Below are 20,385 nucleotides of genomic sequence, written 5' to 3' on the forward strand. Positions count from 1 at the left end.
GGACATCCCCCGAAAAAGACGTGGACCTCAGCCAGGCGTGGCGCCAGAGCGCCACCGTGGTGGAAATCGCCCTACCCAGCGAGTCCGTGGTGTCAAGTCCACACCGTATGGCATGTCGCGCTGCATCTCGCCCGTCAGCAAGTGCCTGTGAGAGACGTGTCCTGGCCTCCTCCGGACACAGTGGCAGCACGTCCTCCACCGCATCCCACAGAGAGTGGGAGAAACGGTCCAAGAGGCAAGCGGTGTTCAAAGACCGCAGGCCCAAACTCAGGGAAGAGAACAGTTTCTTTCCGAACTGTTCCAGCCTCTTGGATTCCCGATCCGGAGGAGCGGACGGGAAGGAGGATTGGGAAGTGGAGGCCTGGATAACCAGGCTCTCGGGGTGGGGTGTTGAGACAGGAAACTGGGGTCGCCCGGGGCAGGGCGGTGGCGCCGGGCCACGTTCCGATCCACAGGAGGAACTGTGGAGGGCTTGGAACAAGTGCCCTGCAGAACGTCGATGAGGGCCTCATTGAACTGCAGCAGAGGCTCTGTGGAGCTTGCTGATGGTTGAAGCACCTCTGTGAGGATATTAGTCCTCACGGCCACAGCAGGCAACTCGAGCCCCAGGGCTTCGGCCGCCTTGCGCAGCACCACTGAAAAAGCTGCACCTTCCTCCGAAGCCACAATCGGAGGAGAGATGAAGCCAGCGTCCGGCGAAGTGTCCAGACCACTGGCATCCCCCAGTTCGTCTGCCCAGTCCTGTGAAAGTTGACCCTGGAGGGCCATAGGGTCCTCAGACCCCTCCCAGTCGCCCCCTTCATCTGATTCCTGATAAACAGGGGGAACGATCAGAGCCGGATGGTAGATGAAACGGTCATCCATCGGCGTCGGGTGCGGCGCAGGGCGGCGCCGTGCCGTGCCGGCGTCGGGTCCGGACAGGGGCTAAACCGGGGAACGGCGTCGTCTGGAGACGTCGCCGGAAGTGGAACCGGTGTCGGCGCCGGCGGAGGAGGCGTCGTGAGGTCGACCGGCGCCGACAGAGATCCAGGCCTGGATCCCTCGGGGACCTGCGGCGTCGGGACCGAAGTCGTCGACGGCGCCGGAGCCAGACCCGCCGGCACGTGAGGTCGCCCAGTCGAGCCTGCGGGGCCCGAAGGCGCGCCGGCAGGCGTCGACGGCGGAGCCAGGCCCCACATGGCCGAGAGGAAGGCACTGACCTCCACCGGAGTCGCGTCAGTCCCAGGGACCGGCGGGTATGGAGACGGACGCAGCTCCTGCGGCTCCGGCGGTGCCGCGGGGGTGGGACCACCCTGACCCTCAGCCGAGTCGCGCAACCGGCGAGGGGAGTCCGAAGAGCGGTGTCGCCTCTTGGACTTCTTGGATCGCTTCGACTTACCCGAAGACTTCGAGCCAGACGAGCGATGATGGTGACCTTGGACCTCCTCCTGGACCGGGACCGTGAGCGGCGCGGAGCCGAGTGCCGAAGCTTGAGAAGCTCACGGGACCGCTCCCGCCTAGCCTTCGAGGTCAAGGCCTGACAAGCGGGGCACGACTCCGCGTCGTGGTCGGCCCCCAGGCAGTAAAGGCACCGGCGATGGTGATCCGTCAACGACATCAGGCGATGACAGACGTCACAGGCCTTAAATCCAGGCATCCTACCGGCACCAGAGTCGAGTCGACAGAAGACCAAAAAGAGTCAAAAAGTTTAGTCAAAAATTGACTGAGGGGTAAGCTCTTCCCGGATCGGCGCTGTATGGCGCGGAAAAAGGAAGAACTGACGTCAGCGCGCGAGGGTGGCGTCTAAGTACTCCGACGACGTCATTCCGGCGCACGACGCAGAAGACGGACGCGGAGCCGCAAACGACGCCTAGCTACGCGCAAGGTGTATTGCTGACGAAAAATCTTTCCGGATCCAGCCTGACGCCTGGGGATATTCTATGGTGAGGAATCTAACCAACATGTTTCTTTCAGATATAATTCTACACAATAATTGTTTAACAATATTTTCTTAAGCAGTTCTTTAGTAAATTTACGTTCTTGGTTAGTATATCTACACTTATGTTTTATTAATGTTAAGGGAGAAAGAACTATAGAGTAACAGGATGTAACACTATGTAATGATGTAATAGAAGGTACTGACCATCACTTTAGAATATAGAATGGAAAAATGACTTGGAACTGGAAAGAAAAGGCTGTGCTGGGAGGGGCTGGAGTTGTTTATGGATGTAAAGATAATTTGGTTAATGGAGAAGTGCATGACATCTTTACAGTGCAGACTGACAATGGTGCAGTTGAGTGAGATCCAATCTGAGGGTAAGGGGTCAGACAGATGGAGTTATGTTAAGAGGTCTGGGCATTAGCGGAGCTGTCAACAGAACAAATGTGGTCTTCAATCGCTTCTTCGAGGATGAAAACTTGCCTGCTGTGGTCGACGAGGATTTGCTCAACAGCCGAGGTGGCACTTTCAAACAGAAAGGCTGATGAGACGCCAATGAAACATTTAAAGTCTTTGATTATATGAATGGAGGCTTACAATCCTTGCATCAGGAGTCAAAGGAAGGTTCAGATAGTGTCATGGTAAAAGTCAAGAGAGGCTCAGAAGAGGAGGCTCTAACAAGTTCCAGCTTTAATGTTTGGTTTTGGCAGGAGATGCACTTTACATGAATCTACACCAGGCAACAATTCACTCAGAAAACAAAACGTCCTTGATGATCTGTCATTAAGATTCTTGTAACTGAAATGTTCACAAATTTGCATCTTCTTGCCAGATGGCAAGGACCAAGCAGGCATTTTTATGGAGTCATCACTATAGTTCCTCATGGTTCCACAGGACTGGCAAGGTTTAAATAATGCACTTGCCTTGGAAGGGGCATCAACAATCTCAGCAGAGTTCCAAGGGCTCACCCAGTAAAATACAAAAGGGGCTTACCTACTGTAGATCGTGGTGAGAGGAACAGTTGCACACCAAAAATGTAGAGAAAGAACAGAGGTATAAAAAGAAGACCAGAGCTCTCAGGATTCCCTTGCTGTCAGATTGACGGTAGGAAAAAAAAAAATCCAAGCAGTTCAGCATCTGTCAGAATTTAGAGCTCTCAGTCTTTTCACATAATTGCCCGGAGACCATGTCACATAATGAAGTGAATGGTCCACACGTAGTCTACGGCTGTTTCAATGTAATTTGAGTATATGGGACCCTGATATGTTAACAATGTCCAGTACTCTCAGCCTGATGACAGAGATTATTCAAGCATGTGAATCTATCAAAGATCAACTTTTGGAGAATTAGAATGATCTTAAGATCTAGTGCTCTTTGATACTAAAAATCCTATAATTAAACAAATCCGGGTCATATACCTAAATCAAAAAACATAATGTCACTGGTTATGGGAATTTGAGTTGTTAATGCTTGTGTTAAACACCACTAAAGTCTGCAGAACATCATGCACCCAAAGTGCTTTTTTCCAACCATCTTTGGTAATATGAGCCTTTATAGAGACATCCAGGATACAACTGTATCGTTTTGTATTGTTTTAGGTCATTTTTATTTTCATAAAGCACTGCCTACTTCCTGGGGGGGCGCTAGGTGGCGCACGACCGAGATGGCCGAACGCCAGTGAGGCTCCGGCTGCTTGGCTCCTTATTCTTCATTAATCCTTAGTCCTCTGTGCCTTGATCAGCAGTGGAGCGGTGCGATTTATCCTTTCTGCCTGCCTGCTGCCTCCGGTGAAGGTTTGGCTGGTGCACGGCTCTCCGGATCGTTACCGGAGCTGCTCGTGCTGCGAGGCGGGCTCTGTTGGGGGACTTGCTTGGAGCCCTGCCCGGCAACGGCGGTCACTCGAGTGCCGCTGCGCCCGCGTGGCGGATAGGCCGCTTTGGAGGAGACAAGCCCCGCGGAGCACAATTCTGATGCGGGTGCTCCTGCTGGCCGCTCGTGCTGTCCTGAAGGTCATCGCTGCCTGCTGCTGCCTGTTGATTGATGTGAGGACAGTGAGTCCGGCGCCGGCGGCTCCTGGTCATTTCATTGCGGCCTGCACTAGCGGACTTCGGCGGCGCGGTGGGGGGGGGCTTTGGGGGGGGGTGATTCCTGCGCTTGTCTGGTGTGACTGCTTGGTCTGGTAACGGGAGTCTGGGACCTTGCGCTGCTCCCCCCACGCGCTGCCTCTGTGAGCATCTTTGGACCCTTCCGGTGCTGCCGGTTTGCTGATCGTGCCCTGTGACACCGAGCCTGGCTTTTTTTTTTTTAGACCCGGTGGAGCTGGGTCGGGCTTCTGGGGAGTTGCCAGGTTTATCCTTTGCCCGCGCCTGGGCTCTTGCTTTCTTCTGCCTGTTCAGTGACGTTGTTGGCTCCCTGTGTGGGCCCTGGGGGGTCCCCGGGGCAGTGCTGTTACAGTCTGTCTCTGCCCCTGCGGTGCCGCCTGACTGCCTGCGGCTGGTGAGTTGGCCCCCCTCGGCGTTGGACTCTACAAGTCTGCCTGGTTGGTGCTTCACCCGGCCTACATATTCCTGCCTGCCTGACCCCGGGGTTACATCGGATCTATACCTCGACATCTGCTGTCTGGCTGGGGTTCGTGGCTTGGACTGCCTGCTCATCAGTGGGGCCCGGCTGGGGCTGGTTCAGTATACGTGGCCGCTTCTGCGGGGGAGTGCCCTGCTCTGCCTCTATTATATTAGCCTCTGACGGTTGGCTCCCCGCGTGTGCACCTGCGGGGCTTGCATTCTCTCCTGCCGCTTTGGGCTGCTTGGACCGTCTGGAGCTATTGCGGAGGTGCGGTGTTCACTAGGCGCCCCGGGCATTTTGGTGCTCCTGGTTGCTGGCCGCGGCGGATCCTTACCCTTCTGCGCAGACTGCAGGTCCTTCCTGCTGCCACGGGGAAGTCGGACGGACGTCAGTCCAGGCTGGTTTTTGATACCAAGATTGCGGCCACGCGATCGACGCCGGCTGACTCGACCTTGGAGGCTGGTGCGGCGTCTCAGTCACAATTATCGACCCACGGTGATGAGGTCAAGGCGTTGCTCCTCGCCTTACAGCAGGTCATGTCTGACTTACCAGGCAAGATGGACACCATGAACTCTCGGCTGGACTTTCTTGTCCAGAAGGTGGATAAACACGACGGGCAGATTAAGGAGGCCGAACGCCGCATTTCGGACAATGAGGATGCCACCGCACAGATGCAGAGACAGGTGGCACAAAAGGACAAATTCCTCAAGGTAATCGCCGCTAAAAATGAGGACTTAGAGGCTCGCAGTCGCCGGAACAACATCTGGATCATGGGCATTCCGGAGACCACCAACACGGGCCGCATGGAAGAGTATGTTAAGCGGCTGCTGTGCGGCACCAGTGATGGGAATCCTTTCTCTGCCCAATTCATCGTGGAACGGGCTCATCGCTCTCTAGGGCCGCGTCCTGCGGTTGGTGGGCCCCCTAGGCCTATTGTGGCCTGACATCTCAACTATCGCGACGCGGCCCTGCGACTAGCGCGGAGGCAGAAGTCCTTACAATATGATGTGGAGTGTGGAGTTCACTATCTTCCCGGACTTCACTGTTGCGGTGCAGGAGGTGCGCCGCAAATTCCTGGGAGTCAAACAGAAGCTCTGCGGGGCCCAGATTGAGTACGCCCTCTTGTACCCGGCGTGCCTCAGGGTTTCACACCGAGGGAAAACCATCATCTTTACTAACCCGCATCAAGTAGAGGAATTCCTAAAATCGCTCCCCCGACATTCTCCAGGTGGTGTGTCGAGTGGTCGGGCCTCTGGACTGGCTTCTCCTTCGGCGTACTGAGGTCTCTCGGGCGAGATGGCGACTCCTGGGCTCCTCGCAGTTCTATCTCTGCTCCCTCTGCCGGACGGCTTTTGTGACTGTGGCGGGTCCTATCTGGTGGCCCCACACTGCTCTCTTGCCGGGGCCCTTGAACTTTCGCCTGCTGGATGAGCGCAGATAGAGGCCCACTTGAATTGCTTTAGCTGGGACTGTTCTACTTCCTCTTTGGTTGTTTTATGACCAAGTCTCTTAAACGCAGAGGATAACCCTATACGCATAGCCAAGCACCCTCTCTCTCCCTTTGCCTGGGTCTTCCCCCTTTGGGACACTGAGTCGTTGGTTGACTGGGCTGTGGGTGGAGAGGTTTCTGTGTGGCCCTGGCGACCCCCCTACATGGGTATTCCACCCTTCTTTTTTTTTGTGGCTCTTACAAGGGCTGCTTGTACGATCTCCTGTTGTTTGTAATGACATGTTGTGTTTTTTAGGACATTTGTTGGAATGGGGCTCTTCCGGCATGATTTGGGTGCTGTTGTGGGAGGGGGTGGGTGGGGAACTTTTATTGCGGGTTCCAGGTTCTTGTACTGTGCATCTTCAACCATTCTTACTATCATACGTCGGCACGTATTTATGCCTTTTTCTTTGTAGGGTATCCACCAGTAGCACATTCACTACCATGCAATGCCGTTGACTACTGACCCGTTACGCCCAAACCTACTCACGTGGAATGTTAGAGGATTAGGGGACCCCCGGAAGCGTCGTCAGCTCTTGGCCTATCTTGACAGACATCATGATCATATAGCGATGCTTCAAGAGACTCATACTGATCCCCATAGGTTGACCTGCTTTGGAGGCAGGTGGGCTGCAGTTCGGGTCTTCTCCTCTTACTCTACATATTCCCGTGGCACCCTTATACTAATCAAAAGAGGCGTTCCTTTTGTGCTGGGGGGCTCGTTTAGTGACCGCTCCGGCAGGTATTGCATACTCTGGGGTGTCTTGGAGACACAATCAGTTACACTGGTCAGTTGTTATGGTCCAAACGTGGACGATCCTGATTATTACACTACACTTTGGGGGCAAATCTTGAATGTGGGCTCGACTCATATACTCGAGGGTGGGGACCTGAACACAACCCTATGTCCTGGATTGGACCATTCTCAAGCCATGCCCCACCACTATACCAAAACCCAGCGCGCACTCTCGGAACTCCTCTCTGCACATGGGCTCATAGATGCGTGGAGGCAGCTTCATCCGGGGCAGAAGGAGGGCACTTATTAGACTGCAGCGCGTGCCGCCTGGTCACGCCTTGATTACTGGTTGGTCTCCCGGGGGGTAGGCCCATGGCTTGTTGCCATTACCCACATGGCCAGAACACTCTCGGACCATGCACCCGTGCTCCTACAGGTGACGCTCCCACACTCTGTCGCCCCCCCCTTTTGTTGGAGGTTGGTGCCGGAGGCAATGCTTGACGCCATGTTCCGAGCGGAGCTTGGCGCGGAGATAACCGATTTTTTTGATCGTAACAGAGGATCAGTTACCAGGGTGGGCACCCTGGGACGCTTTTAAAGTCACAATTCGCGGTTTTTGCATGTCAAAGAGCTTTGGTGTTCTCCAGGACATCCGGCGGGAGCAGCGCCGACTGGAGGGGGAACTCAAACAGTTGGAGGCGGACATGTGGCGGGACGCGTCGGGTGCCCAGGCGGCTGTGCTGCGTGACAAGCTCATCGAATATACGGAGGCGGCCGAGCGCGAGACTCGCTTTCGTGGCAAATATTTCATTGCGCGCCGGTACGGGGAGGGGGAGAGGCCGGGGAGGGCGTTGGCCGCGGAGGTGCGACAACCTCGCTTCTCTAATTATATCCTCGATATTTTGGATGCTGCGGGAACGCGACACAGAGATAGCCGTGATATTTTACAGGTCTTCACCTCCTTTTACGAGGACTTGTACACTTCGCGCCGGACTGCATCTCTAGACTTTGCTCCTTTCTTTCAAGATATCACTCTTGGCTGGCTAGGGAATTCCCAGCGTGAATTTCTGGATGCGCCTTTTGAAGGAGATGAGTTTCGAGAGGCAATCATGAAGATGAAGTCGGGGAGGGCCCCGGGCTCTGATGGTCTGCCAGAGGACTTTTACAAGGCCTACATGGAGCAGTTAATACCCATATTACGGGAGGTTTACGAGGAGGCTTTGGAGGCTCAGCTTCTTCCGGACACTATGAGGGAAGCGCTCATCGTCTCCCTCTTGAAACCTGGCAAACCTGCTGACCGATGTGATTCGTACAGGCCCCTGTCTCTTATCAACTCCGACGCAAAGATTCTCGCGAAGCTCCTAGCGAACCGGCTCAGTCTCCTGATGGAGAAACTCGTTTTACCTGACCAGGCGGGTTTCATACCGGCAGGGTGACCTCACACAACCTACGCACCCTATTCTCCGTCATGCACAACGTCGATCCCCGACTGGCGCTCGTGGCGGTCTTTTTAGATGCCACGAAAGCCTTTGACTCGGTGGAGTGGGACTACCTGTTCACCACTCTTCAGAATATGGGCCTTTCTGTTCGGTTTTTGGCCTGGATACGCCTGCTCTATAGTTCCCCCACTGCTAGGGTGAGAATAAATGGGCATATCTCTCAGTCCATCAGGCTCACAAGGGGCACCCGGCAAGGCATCCCGCTCTCGCCGCTTCTTTTTGCCTTAGTAATGGAGCCACTCGCGGCGAAACTCAGGCAGTATCATCAAGAGAAAGCCTTTCGGTGCCTGCTCCGTCCCATCTTGATTTCTTTATATGCGGATGACGTCACCCTTTATGTGAAGCATCCCCAACATAACCTTAATCTGCTGTTGCGGGAATTTGTGCGCTTCGGTGGGCTTTCAGGGATCACGATCAACTGGGCTAAATCCCAGGTATTTCCGCTCACCGCTGCGGCGGTGCAATTTGATATTGACTACCCAATTGAATGGTGTACGGAAGAGGTGCGGTATTTGGGAATGCAGATCGTTAATGATCGGGAGGGGCTCTTACGTTGTAACTATGGTCGTGCACTGGATCACGTTACGGGCTGCATTAACAGGTGGATAGCCCTTCCCCTCACTATCACGGGGCGTATATCACTCATCAAAATGATTATTCTCCCTAAGTTTTTATACTTATCTTTAAATATACCATTGTATCCCGGCAAACCCTTTTTTAAGATGCTTCGGTCGGAGCTCATTCGACTAGTATGGGGGGGGGCAAACAGCCACGTCTGCAGTGGGATATCCTTACTCGTCCTTACTCGCAGGGAGGATTCGATGTCCCTAACTTTGAACTTTACTATCTGTGTGCTCAGGCGCACTTCGCACGTTATTGGTTCCATCCCCCAAGGTACATGCCGCAGGTGGCTACGGAGCACTGGCTGACACATCCTCTTCCACTGGACGGGTTCCTCCTGTCTTGCCCTGCGGGCCGCCCGGTAGGACTATCTTCAGTAGTTTGCACTGTCAGGGCCTGGCAACGTCTCTCCCACTTACTCAGGGTGCAGATGCTCTACTCTCCATTGCTGCCTCTCATGTATCATCCCAAAATGCCCCTACTTCAAGAGGGAATTTTCTCTCAGACCAAGACTAAGTTTGGCATTACTTGTTGGGGATACCTTTATTTGAACGGCAAATTCAAGTCCATGGCGCAACTCTTTCAAAAGGCCCCGCCCTCCTCTATGGATGTCTTTCTCTATGTGCGCTTGCGACAGGGCATAAGGGAACACACACCATCCTACCCACAGGAGCCCCCCCACGGTCGCTCCGCTTCACCACTTACTGCGCGCACCTGAGGCCTCGCACCTTGTGTCCACTCTATACCATAGCCTATACACGGACATGGAATACGCTCCATGCCTTGCGCGTGCCAAATGGTGCGCTGACCTGGGACATGCCATTACTGACTTGCAGTGGATCTATTGCTGCAAATAGACTGAGCTCGGGTCCTCAAACAGCCGGTTGCGCATTGCCCACTACAAATTTCTCCATCAACTGTACTATACACCCATCCGTTTATATCGCTATGGGCTGCGGGACAGCACACAATGTGATGGGCGCAGAGCAGATAATGCAGATTTTTTACATTTGTCCTGGGATTGTGGGGAAGTGCACACATATTGTCAACAGGTGTTTGATGCTTTGGAGCTTATGTTACCCCTGACGCTTCCGAGATCCCCCTTACTTGCACTGCTGGGTTACACTGCTGAGCTGCCTGCGGCACACCGTAGATTCATCACTGAAATACAATTACACCCCTGTATTTCTTGTAATACAACACCTTGCACAGTGGATACAAAGATGCAGCGTGGCTTCATTAAGAAATTGGTTCAGAAGTTGAAACATAGCCAGCATGTTTCCCCTTGCACTCAGGTTTTTACTAGCCCTAATCTTCCCCACTCACCTCACCCTCGAAGTAATAAAAATTAACAAAGTAAATAGTTATATACATATATACACACATATATACATATTTATTTATACCAGATACATTAGGACATTATATTACATACACAAATAACACACAGTATAGTTTCTTTACTTGCTAAAGTCCTAACCCTCCTGTTAAACTGGGCAGACCTTGGACGGGGATGATGCTGAGACAGCGCTTTCACACTGGCATTATGGTGAAGACCTGCAGTCTGTCTTTTGGGCACAGGGGCCTCTTAAGTATGATTTGTGGCTGTGGGAGGAATGAGCAACACTGGTGTCTTAGGAACCTGCTGATATGACTCCATTTTGAGTTGCATATCCTCAAACGTTTAGGGCACTGATGAACAAGTTACTTACCTTCAGTAACGTTCTTTCTGATGGATACTCTATCTAACCCCAGATTCCTCACCTTTTGAATATTCCCCAGGTGTCAGACTCGAAGTGGAAAGTTTCAAGCAGTACCCCTACATACCAGAAGGTGGCATCGGCAGCTCCACGCTGACATCGTTCTTCCCCAGGATTGATGTGCCGAGCGGCATATGCGTGCCACCCAATCATGTTGATTTCAGTTGTTTATAGGCTCTCTGTGCCCCTACAGGCACAGACCAACAAAGATTTGTCTTGGAAAGTGTGAAGATCTCTTAAACTTGGAACCTTTTTTAGATGGGAAAGATCCCACTTCACAGAACAGACAGGAGGGAGGGTCATTGAGGAGTCAGCGGTTAGACAGAGTATCCACCAGAAAGTGTTACAGAAAGTACCTTATTATGCTGCATACCTCTAACTGCAGATTCCTCACCTTCTGAATAGATACCAAAGCAGTACATTCTAGGTGGTGGGTCTGTAAACTGGCACAAACCAAAAAGTCCTGCAGGATTGAGCAGGCAAAAGTGCCCACCTTCAGACCTGGCCTTCCAGACAATAGTGCTTTGTGGACGTGTCCAGTGATGCCCTTGTAGCAGCCTGGCAAATGACTGCAAGCCAACAAAATGGTAGCAGCTTTAGCTATGGTGGAATGATCCTGCAAACCTTCTGAGGGCAGCTTCTTATTAAAGTGCCTAGCAGATCTTGATGCAGAAAATGATTCAACGACAAATGGTTCTTTTTTTTGCACTGCTCTGCCCTTGTTCGATCCAGCGAATTCAATAATTCAATAAAGATTGATTGCCCACACAATGCTCCCTGGCATGTTCAATTTATAAGCTGAGAGCTCTTTTGAGATACAGTTCCTCCTTAGGTGGAGCGAGAAATGCTGGGAAGGTGATATTTTTCAGAGAAAAGTGGCTTGGTTCCTCAACACCAACTTGTCTGGAAAGAATGTTGTGGGTGGCAGGTAGACAGAGAGGGCATGTAGTTCACTCACACACCTCGCCGATGTTAACGCAATGAGGAAAACCATCTTTAGAGTGAGAAGCTGCGATGGACAGCTGTGCAGATGCTCAAAAGGAGTACCCATTAGGAATGTAAGAACTAGATTAAAGTGCCACTAGGGCAAGATGAAGGGTATTGGCAGAAACAAATGTTGCAGTCCTTTCAAAAACTTCATTATAACAGGTGATTTAAATTAATATGGCCAAGACAGCAACCACAAAAAACCTGTAAGAGATGACAAATAACCTTTAAGTCTGCCAAAGGAAGGCCTAGTTGATCTTGAGAAAACAGAAAGAACAACACTTCACATCAGTTGGCTGGAAGTGGGTAAATGTGTAGAGTACCGCACCAAATCACAAATTTGTCCCAACTGCAGGCATTTACTGATTTTGTGGAGGGATGCCTGGCTGGCAGAATGACATCACCTACATCAGGAGGAAGGTCGATTGAGCTCAACTGCCGCCGCTCAATCTCCAAGAATGGAGGTGAAGACTGTATAGGCCAGGGAGCAGGACTCTGTCCTGCTACTGCAACAAAAGATCCTTCCAAAGTGGCAGCATGATTGGAGGAGAGAGTTCAGCCTGGTCATTCCTGGTCTTTTTCAGAACTCTAGGCAGGAGAGGTAGCAGCGGAAAGGTGTTCCTGGAGCTCCTCTCTAGGCAGAATACGACTCAGAGAGCTGTCTTGGGAACTCCAACATGCAAAAATGCAGACATTGTGCATTCTCAGCAGTGGCGAAGAAATCGATCCTAGGTTCTTCCTATTTGCAGAGCAGCCTTGAGTCACCTGCAAGGGTAGCTGTCATTCATGATCCACTAGACGTCAGCAGATGAGTTCATCCACACTAGTCTACAAGGATCAGTTGGTGTGCCACCAGGAAAATCATCTGAAGTGTTTGGGAATGGCAGAAAGGCGAGAGTCCAGCTTGGCCTTCTTGTGATTTTTCTTTTGGTACTTACCCAGTGACTTCGAACATGACGAAGATCTACTGCAAAATATGTCACGGTATTGAGTCTTCCGATGTTCTGTAATGAACAGCTTCGCCTCACGGTCCCAGATGGCCTTCCAGTTCATCAAGGAGCAGTCGCTACATGCCTTGAAGTCGTGGACTGACCCCAAGCACCAAAGACAAATCTGGTGGAAATCTCTCACAGAAATTTGCTTGCATCAGTCCCAAAAGGGTTTGAACCCTATGGTTTTAAGAGGTGGCACTGTACCCTGCACACTGGTATTAGGTTAAGTTTTAAAGAATGTAATCTCGTGTAGAGACAAGGGGTAGCACCACAACGGCAACTGATGGCACACAAAGAAAGGAACTAACATCAGCACACTTGGGTGGTGCTTATATGCAGCTTTGACATGGGCACAACGCCACCTACCTAGGCACAGGGGGGTACTGCTTGAAAATTTCCAGACCCAGTTTGACACCTGGGCTATATTCAAAATGTGAGGAATCTGTAGTTAGAAGTATCTATCAGAAGATCCAGATTCATGGTTACTGGAGTTGTTTGGTTTGAGAAATGAAAAAAAAACATTCATATAGCCCAACTTCTGTCTGATATATATTTTACACAATGGGAGTTATTTTACACAATAAACAAGTTTTCAATTAAAGCCACAGTGGTAACAAAAACAAAAGTATGCATAGTAAGCGGGTTACAGTGAGAATTTTGCATCTGGTGTACAGTATGTAAAACATAATATACAGGATATACAGGTCAGAACACTCATGAACATTCAAGAAGAAGAATATTGAGGGTAGATGAAGAAAACCGTTTGAAAAGCCAAAAGTATGCACAATGTAAATACAGGTGGAAGCAGCAATGCAAGGTGAACAGGCTTGATGCAATGAGAAAAGACTCATTGCATAATGCTTGGCCACCAACTACAGTCTTGTGAATATCCTGTCATTTATAGAATAACTACATACAATTACCATAATACAAGTCTGTTTCCTTAAGCCGGTGGGATGGGTCCAGTACTAACAGCATATTGCCATATATTGACCTGTACAACTGAAGCCAAGCCTCTTAAAAGCATGAGATGATACACACTAAGAAACGGGAAGACAACACAATCGTAGCAGTTTATATGAAGGGCCATGTCTGAATAACAAAGGTTGTGTACCCTGCCCAATGCCACAGGTAGTCTATGCTTTTAATTGACTGCTTTTTGGGAAATGAGCACATCCCATATACTGACCCGGCAGGGATTCTCCGATTTTTCTTTGGTTGTCTTCACAAAAAGTCTGTGAACTGATCTGAGAGGCACGAGTGTGAGAATGTTGTTCCCTGTGCTAGAAAAACATTAGGTGCTTTACTGGAAGTGGAGCGCAAATAACTACACTAAATGGGTTGTTTTATGAATGGCACTGCTCATTTTTGTATTTTCGTACCACCATTCATTGATGCATATCCCTGTCAAAAAGCAAATTTCATTTCTGAAGATGGACTTTATTTACATCCAACATTCCTACAGTTGTTCATGGACCATACAGTAGGAACACAACAACTATTTATTCGCTGTAAACAAATTCAAAAATACAAATGTCTGTCTCCCTTCCTTGGTCTCTACGTCTAATTAACATGATGTTTCCCAGTGCACCTGGCATATTGGAAATGACGAGGCCTAAGAACCTTGTGCAGTTCAGGGATGGGGGTACTGTAGCTAGAATGGAACACACATGGAACGTGTTAAAGGAAGGAAGAGGTACTTTTTGGTTCATTGTCACATATTAGTCATATACCTGCTTGTTTCGGGTTGCCACTAGTGTTTTTAGAGGGCTTCACAAACCCGAAAGACAAGTCTCTTCAGGCGTACCTTGAGTAAAGCAGTTCGCAAATTGTATAAAGTGTGTGCATTATAAACTCTTAAAGGATGCTGAATGCGATTGTGTAACTAACACATATTTAATATACCAGAACTATAGACTAATGAAAACAACGTACATACAATTTGTGCAGTTCAGCAGGTCCCAGCGTATGGACACAACCAACCAGAAGAGATACAGCCCTTCTAATGATGTCTTATCTTAGACAGTCGACTGAAAGAGGCCCTAGCTGCCTGGAAATATAGTGTGCTTATGACATATTCGTAAAATTCTTTACAATCAAAACAAGAGATGCATGAGACATGAATATCTCCAAAATTCCTAGAGGACATACATTTTATTTTCAAGTACTGTTTTTTGGGGCTGCAGAGGATGTATGCTTTGTGATTGTTATAGTACTAATGAGACAAATTGCCTTGAGCCAGGCTTGTCTCTCCATTGGCCTGCAGAAACGTATCCACTTACCAAAGGCACTTCTTTGGCAGCAATGGGACAATGAACATTTAGTTCCAAGTGGTGGTGGTGATAGAGGCGCTCTGCTTGGTATAATGTCCTCATCAATAAAGTGAGAAATCTGATTTGGATTTAGAGAGAAATTCATGAAAGCCTTTTACATCTAACTTATTTTTAAGTGATGCACACTCCATGCCCTTCCTTCAATCATACACTCCTGCTAGGAGATATTCATTATGCATTCATGGACTAGCTTAGACAAAGGAACATAAATGTGTTAATGCAAATTCACTGTGATTGTAGGCATAAATATTGTGCCCTTTATAAACAGTAATTATTTTATAAACAGTTTTATCATACAAACACTGATTTCAGTAAACAGAGTCAGTCTATGACAAATGTCAAAAAGATTTCCTATTGGTTGTGAGAAGCACTAAGAGCATTCAAGTTTGCACATTTGTACCTATGAACAAAAAGTAAGCTCTAACTGCACTGTCGCTGATGATACCGATAGAGGGTGATACCGATAGAGGGGGTACGAGGGCTGAGAAGTTAAAGGGTACTTTAGCACAACATATTTACATTACTCTTGGGCTGTCATTGTTCTTGTTAGCACTCCCAGTTTCAACACTCCCACTTTAAAAATTACTGTTCAGCAGTGACAACATTATACCTTTTTATGTGGGTTGAAAGAGGAGGTATTTAAAACTGGCCCTAAAAACACAGATTAGCCAAATTAAAATAAAACGTCTAGTATAATGTACCCATCATTATAAAACAAGATATCTATATTTGTTGCCCATCCGCGTCCTGCTGGGGTATTCCTATATAGGAGATGTTGGCTTCATGGGGTCCTTAGTGTATAGAGTCTTTCATCTGTACTGTGCTTGTATACTTCAGTTTGTTTGCTTTTATGTTATTATTAAACTGTTCAGTTGTTCATTTAGAGTACGGAATGGACTCAACTAAACAACAAGCTGCTTATTCATCCAGAAACCATAAAAGCCACGAGCTATACAGGCCATTGGATCCGTGCCACAACATAGATTGCAAACGGAAGTACCTAGGTCTTATTATGTTGTCCTGTAAAGATAAGAAAGCTGAGGTCTGAAAGGTTGCGGGACCTGCGCAGCACAAATTATTATTATTTGTTTTAGTTCAACCTTCTACTTCATACTAAATTTACAATCCTAAGGCATATAACGCAGTAAGGACTTCACCTCAGTGGGAACACTGGAGTCATTAAGGCTCAAGTGACAATTTTTCTGCACTCAAGCGGCAGTCCCAGTGGTGAACAGTTAAAAGTGTGCCTCGTGTAAATTAAGAAAAAGGTCTGCACAATCCCACATATATATTGTGTACAAATGGTACATAAGTTAAGTTAACTTAGCTCTGCTAATTTCAAATAATAGTAGGAATTGGTTCACACAATCAGATGTACAGTGAGTTAGCATAAGGTACAATGTGGAAAATGTCAACTAAGAAGCCTTTCTCTGCTTCCTATAGTTTCCAAGTCCATCCTCTTAATTATGTAGTGGTCTTGTGATGGGCATAAACAAGTTTAAAATATCTAACCCGTCATGCGGCACTGCATTAGTCAATGTAAGTTATCTTTTCAGCTGAGAATGTTGCTAAGAACAGGTAACGTCAAGAGGTGAAAAGATACATTTTGCATCAAGCAAGAATCCTACTGGCTCAATTTATAACACAGGCTAGTATCTAGTAATTTGTCAGTCTTGGGAAAAGTCATCCTAGTGTGTTTTTTAAGCAAAAAATAAAGCAGGATCCAAAAACACTCTTTTGATATTGAAGTCCTTGGTGAAACTAGTAGCCCAGATGTAATGCATCTGACTGAATGAAAGGTCAAATACATGAATGGGCCAGCCCAGGAAAAACATTACTATACCTTGTGCTGGCCTCATTTGCAACTGTGTAGAAAGAGCAGCAAGAAATTGGCTTATCATTATATTGTGTTCATTTACACAAGAGAGTCAATTTAGACGGAAGCATGTGTAAATACAAAGTGTTCCATCTGATGAGTCATCAAAGCAAACCCTATCACACTGCAACTCCCATTGACAAGCCAGAACACAGGTCTAATGTGCCATCCAAATGGACTTTGGCGACAGGAGCTGAGAAACTAAGTGGAAAAGAATCAGGGCCAGCTACCCAATTCCTACCTTCAAACACCCTACAACATGGAGCCCTTCAGCACTGTGCTGGTTACTATAGAAATATTTGTGGTGGCGCAACTTGTTGCAAATCTTTCGTAAATGCTATTGTGCGTTGTCAGCATAAAGAACAGTGCCTCCATTTGTTGATGAGCAGCACTGTAATCCAACCGCCCATTGTAAAACCATAACATCATAATGGGCCACTGATTTACTTTCATTTTCCTATCGCTGTGGCATAACGTCCACATTCCCTAGTGTCGCATCTAACCTCCCGCAAAGCCATCATATTCCAGGCCTGAAGTTTCTTTCGTAGTGCAAATTATGTGACACTTTGCATTTATTTTAAATTGTGTGAAATTCTATTAGTATGTACAAAGTTTATCAACCGTTTAGAAGTGCTTTTATCTGACAGAAAAATAAATTAAGGTACAGCTAGGACATTTCGTGAGGCATGGTCCCTAGAAATTTATCTTCCATTACTTTAAACGTTTTCTGCCAAATTCAAGTCAGCATTAACAGTCGGGCAAATTAATTACTTGATGGATAACAGGATAAGAGATGCATTTAAAAACGTGCTAATGTTAAAAAACATCACCAGAATTGTAACAGAGGAAATAGAAGATGATTTATGATATAAGCTTACTATTAAAATTTGACAGTTTAAAATGCTGGCTTCTAGATCTGATCCAATTTAAATTAACAAGTTCATTCATTTGAAAATTAGCCTCTGATAAAAGGTGACTGCAAATTCATCTTAATCACTCCTCTTCAACCAGTGTAGGGAAGGGATGGGGATAACCTAGTAATTAATACTGCAGTTAAGCTGACGATCCTATTTAACAGTTGTTGACAGTGTTGCAGAGCTTTGATAGAGCAGTTGAGTCCCACCATGATGTTGATCGAAGCACGCCATCTTTAAATCTCTTCACTGAAGAAAACCTGCAATTCTCCTTTCTCACCATGCACAGCTCCAGAAACAGTCCTCCTGACAGGAGCTGTGACAGTCTTCCACAGGCTCTAAGATAAGGCTGTTAAAGGGAATGTTTCCAACAAAATAAACCACACTCAAAGCAGCAAGTATAGCAGAACACTTAAACACGAAAACTAACTGTAATAAGCAAAGCCCTGTCAGAAAAACGTCAACAAATCATTGTAACTAAGATGTACAAACTACAATTTAAAAAATACCTTCTTTTATAGTATTTTCTGCTAACAAATTCAAACAAAGTTTTGTGTGCAAATGTTCATTTTTGATCCAATACAGGGCTTTGTGCCTGCTTGATATTCTCAGTTTCTCCATTGTGATGCACGTTAGTTGGTAATCAACATTTTGCTATGCATTCATGGGTACTAAAACACAGCCTCTTCGTTAAACACCGGCTTTACTACTTCTGGAGCATCATCACGATACAACTGGAGTCATATCCCACAACTGTTCAAGGAAACAAAATATAGATTAGAAACAGTAAGCGTAAACCATATCATGACCATTTTATTATCACATCAAACAGTGCCAAGAGGAATATGCCCCTTAATTCTAAAATTATAACAAAATAATTGTACAACAAAAAGGCACTGAGTCACTTGAGTGGCATCACAAAATCATAGAGGGATATATTCACAGAGGTATTTTGGAGCACTGAATGTAGTACTCTAGCAGCCTTACACGTCTTTGTGAAGTTGCTCTAGAACATCTAAAATGGAAATAAAATGGGAATTTTCAGGGAGTACACAATTATTGCAAAAATAAAGGATCAGTACCCTGTAGGAAAGTGCCCCTTTTTGCATGGTTACCCCCCCCCCCCCACCACTTTTTGCCTGACACATGATGCACTTTGACTTGGTGTGCCCTGGGTCCCTGCCAATCAGGTTCCCAGGGCCTGTGTTCTTTTCCAAAGCTGTACCTTTGTACCCGTGTTTTGGCACATCTCTTGCGACAGGTAAGCCCCTTGTAAAAAGTACTATGGGTACCGAAGGCACTGTGACCAGGGAAGGCCTCTAAGGGCTGCAGCATCTATTGTACCACCCTTAGAGGCCACGTACCTTAACACCCACACAAATGCCATTGCAGGCTGCGTGTTTTGGCGCAGAGAAAAGTGAAGAGTCGACATTGCACACATCCCTGTGTGCCATGCCTGCAATCCACAGCCTATGGCCTAGGTAAGCCACCCCCCTAGCAGGGTGCACTAGACCACAATTGAGGGTACAGTTGCATGAGCACTGTACCCCTACATGGTGTCTAAGTTAATTCTTAGGCATTGTAAGTGCAGTACAGCCACCAAGAGTATATGGTCTGGGAGTTGGTCATTACGAACTCCACAGTTCCACAATGGCTTTACTGAAAACTGGGAAGTTTGGTAGCAAACTTCTCAGCACACTAAACCCACACTGATGCCAGTGTGGGATTAAATGTAAAAAGCAAATTTTAGAGATGCCCCCTGAAAAACGGCCAGTCCTGGTGTGGCTCCTGAATGGCTGCCTGCCATTTGGCACCATCAGACAGGTTTCTGGACCCCTGGCCACCGCTCTCTGGATCCAGAAAAAAGCCCATCCTGGGCTGAGGTGTCATCCCCCCCTTCCCCTCCCTCAGGATGGGCTGGGTCCACTAAGGGGAAGCTTCAAAGGCCTGTTGCCATTGTAAACTGTCCCTATCTTTTGCTGCCCCCAACTGGCTCCCACTGGTTCTGACCCCCACTTTGGGTTTCGGCAGGAAAACCTAGTTAGGAGGAGAGGTGTGCCCACTTTTGCCAATCCCACCCCTCAGGTGGGGGAGGCGAGGTGAAGCACACATCTCAGTTTCCTCCATCTTGAAGATGAGGGGACCTAGCCAATTAGAGAGGCTCATGCCCCCCCAGGCCCACTGGAGGGTGGCATAATAGGGGGTGGACCCACCCCAAGGAAGTGACCCATTAGTCCCGACCTACACACCCCTGTAAACGCCCATAAGTTTAGTATTTAGGATCGACCCTGAACCTTGCCTCCACAGATTTTAGGAAGAAAGATGGACCGAAGAGCTGTGCAGACCCATAAAGAAGAAGACACCACCTGCTTTGGCCCCAGCCCTACTGGCCTGTCCCGACACCAACCCGACACACCGGTATGTCCAGCAGCCCCCAGAGCCCGGAGGACCTGCCCTGCAATCAACTTAAAGACTCCGTCTCCTATGAGCACCGGACTTGCTCAAGCAAAGACTTCTAACACAGAACCCAGATTCAGGCGGCTTTGCCGTTCTGCACCACTCTGGACTCGACGCCCTTGGCCCGAGTTCGAGTGGCCCAACACCAAATGAGGTCTCCCCAGCGATCCTGAACTGGGATCTGGTGATCCCCAATCCTCCCTCAATCCGACGCCTGCAGCCTCAACTGAAGGGTCCTTCC

The 20,385-nt window shown here is 48.3% G+C and overlaps 1 protein-coding gene across 1 annotated transcript in view; it reads right to left on the reverse strand.

The window, feature by feature from the left end:
• Nucleotides 1–13,100: 13,100 nt before the first annotated feature.
• The window catches only part of WDFY2 (WD repeat and FYVE domain containing 2), a 514,044-nt gene continuing 506,759 nt past the window's right edge, over nucleotides 13,101–20,385 (reverse strand). The window contains exon 12 of the mRNA XM_085621796.1: nucleotides 13,101–18,440. Coding sequence (XP_085477922.1) covers nucleotides 18,411–18,440 — 30 coding nt within the window. The 3' untranslated portion in view covers nucleotides 13,101–18,410. The remainder of the gene's footprint in view (nucleotides 18,441–20,385) is intronic.

Source organism: Triturus cristatus, chromosome 8 (genome assembly GCF_964204655.1).
Source record: "Triturus cristatus chromosome 8, aTriCri1.1, whole genome shotgun sequence".
NCBI lineage: Eukaryota > Metazoa > Chordata > Amphibia > Caudata > Salamandridae > Triturus > Triturus cristatus.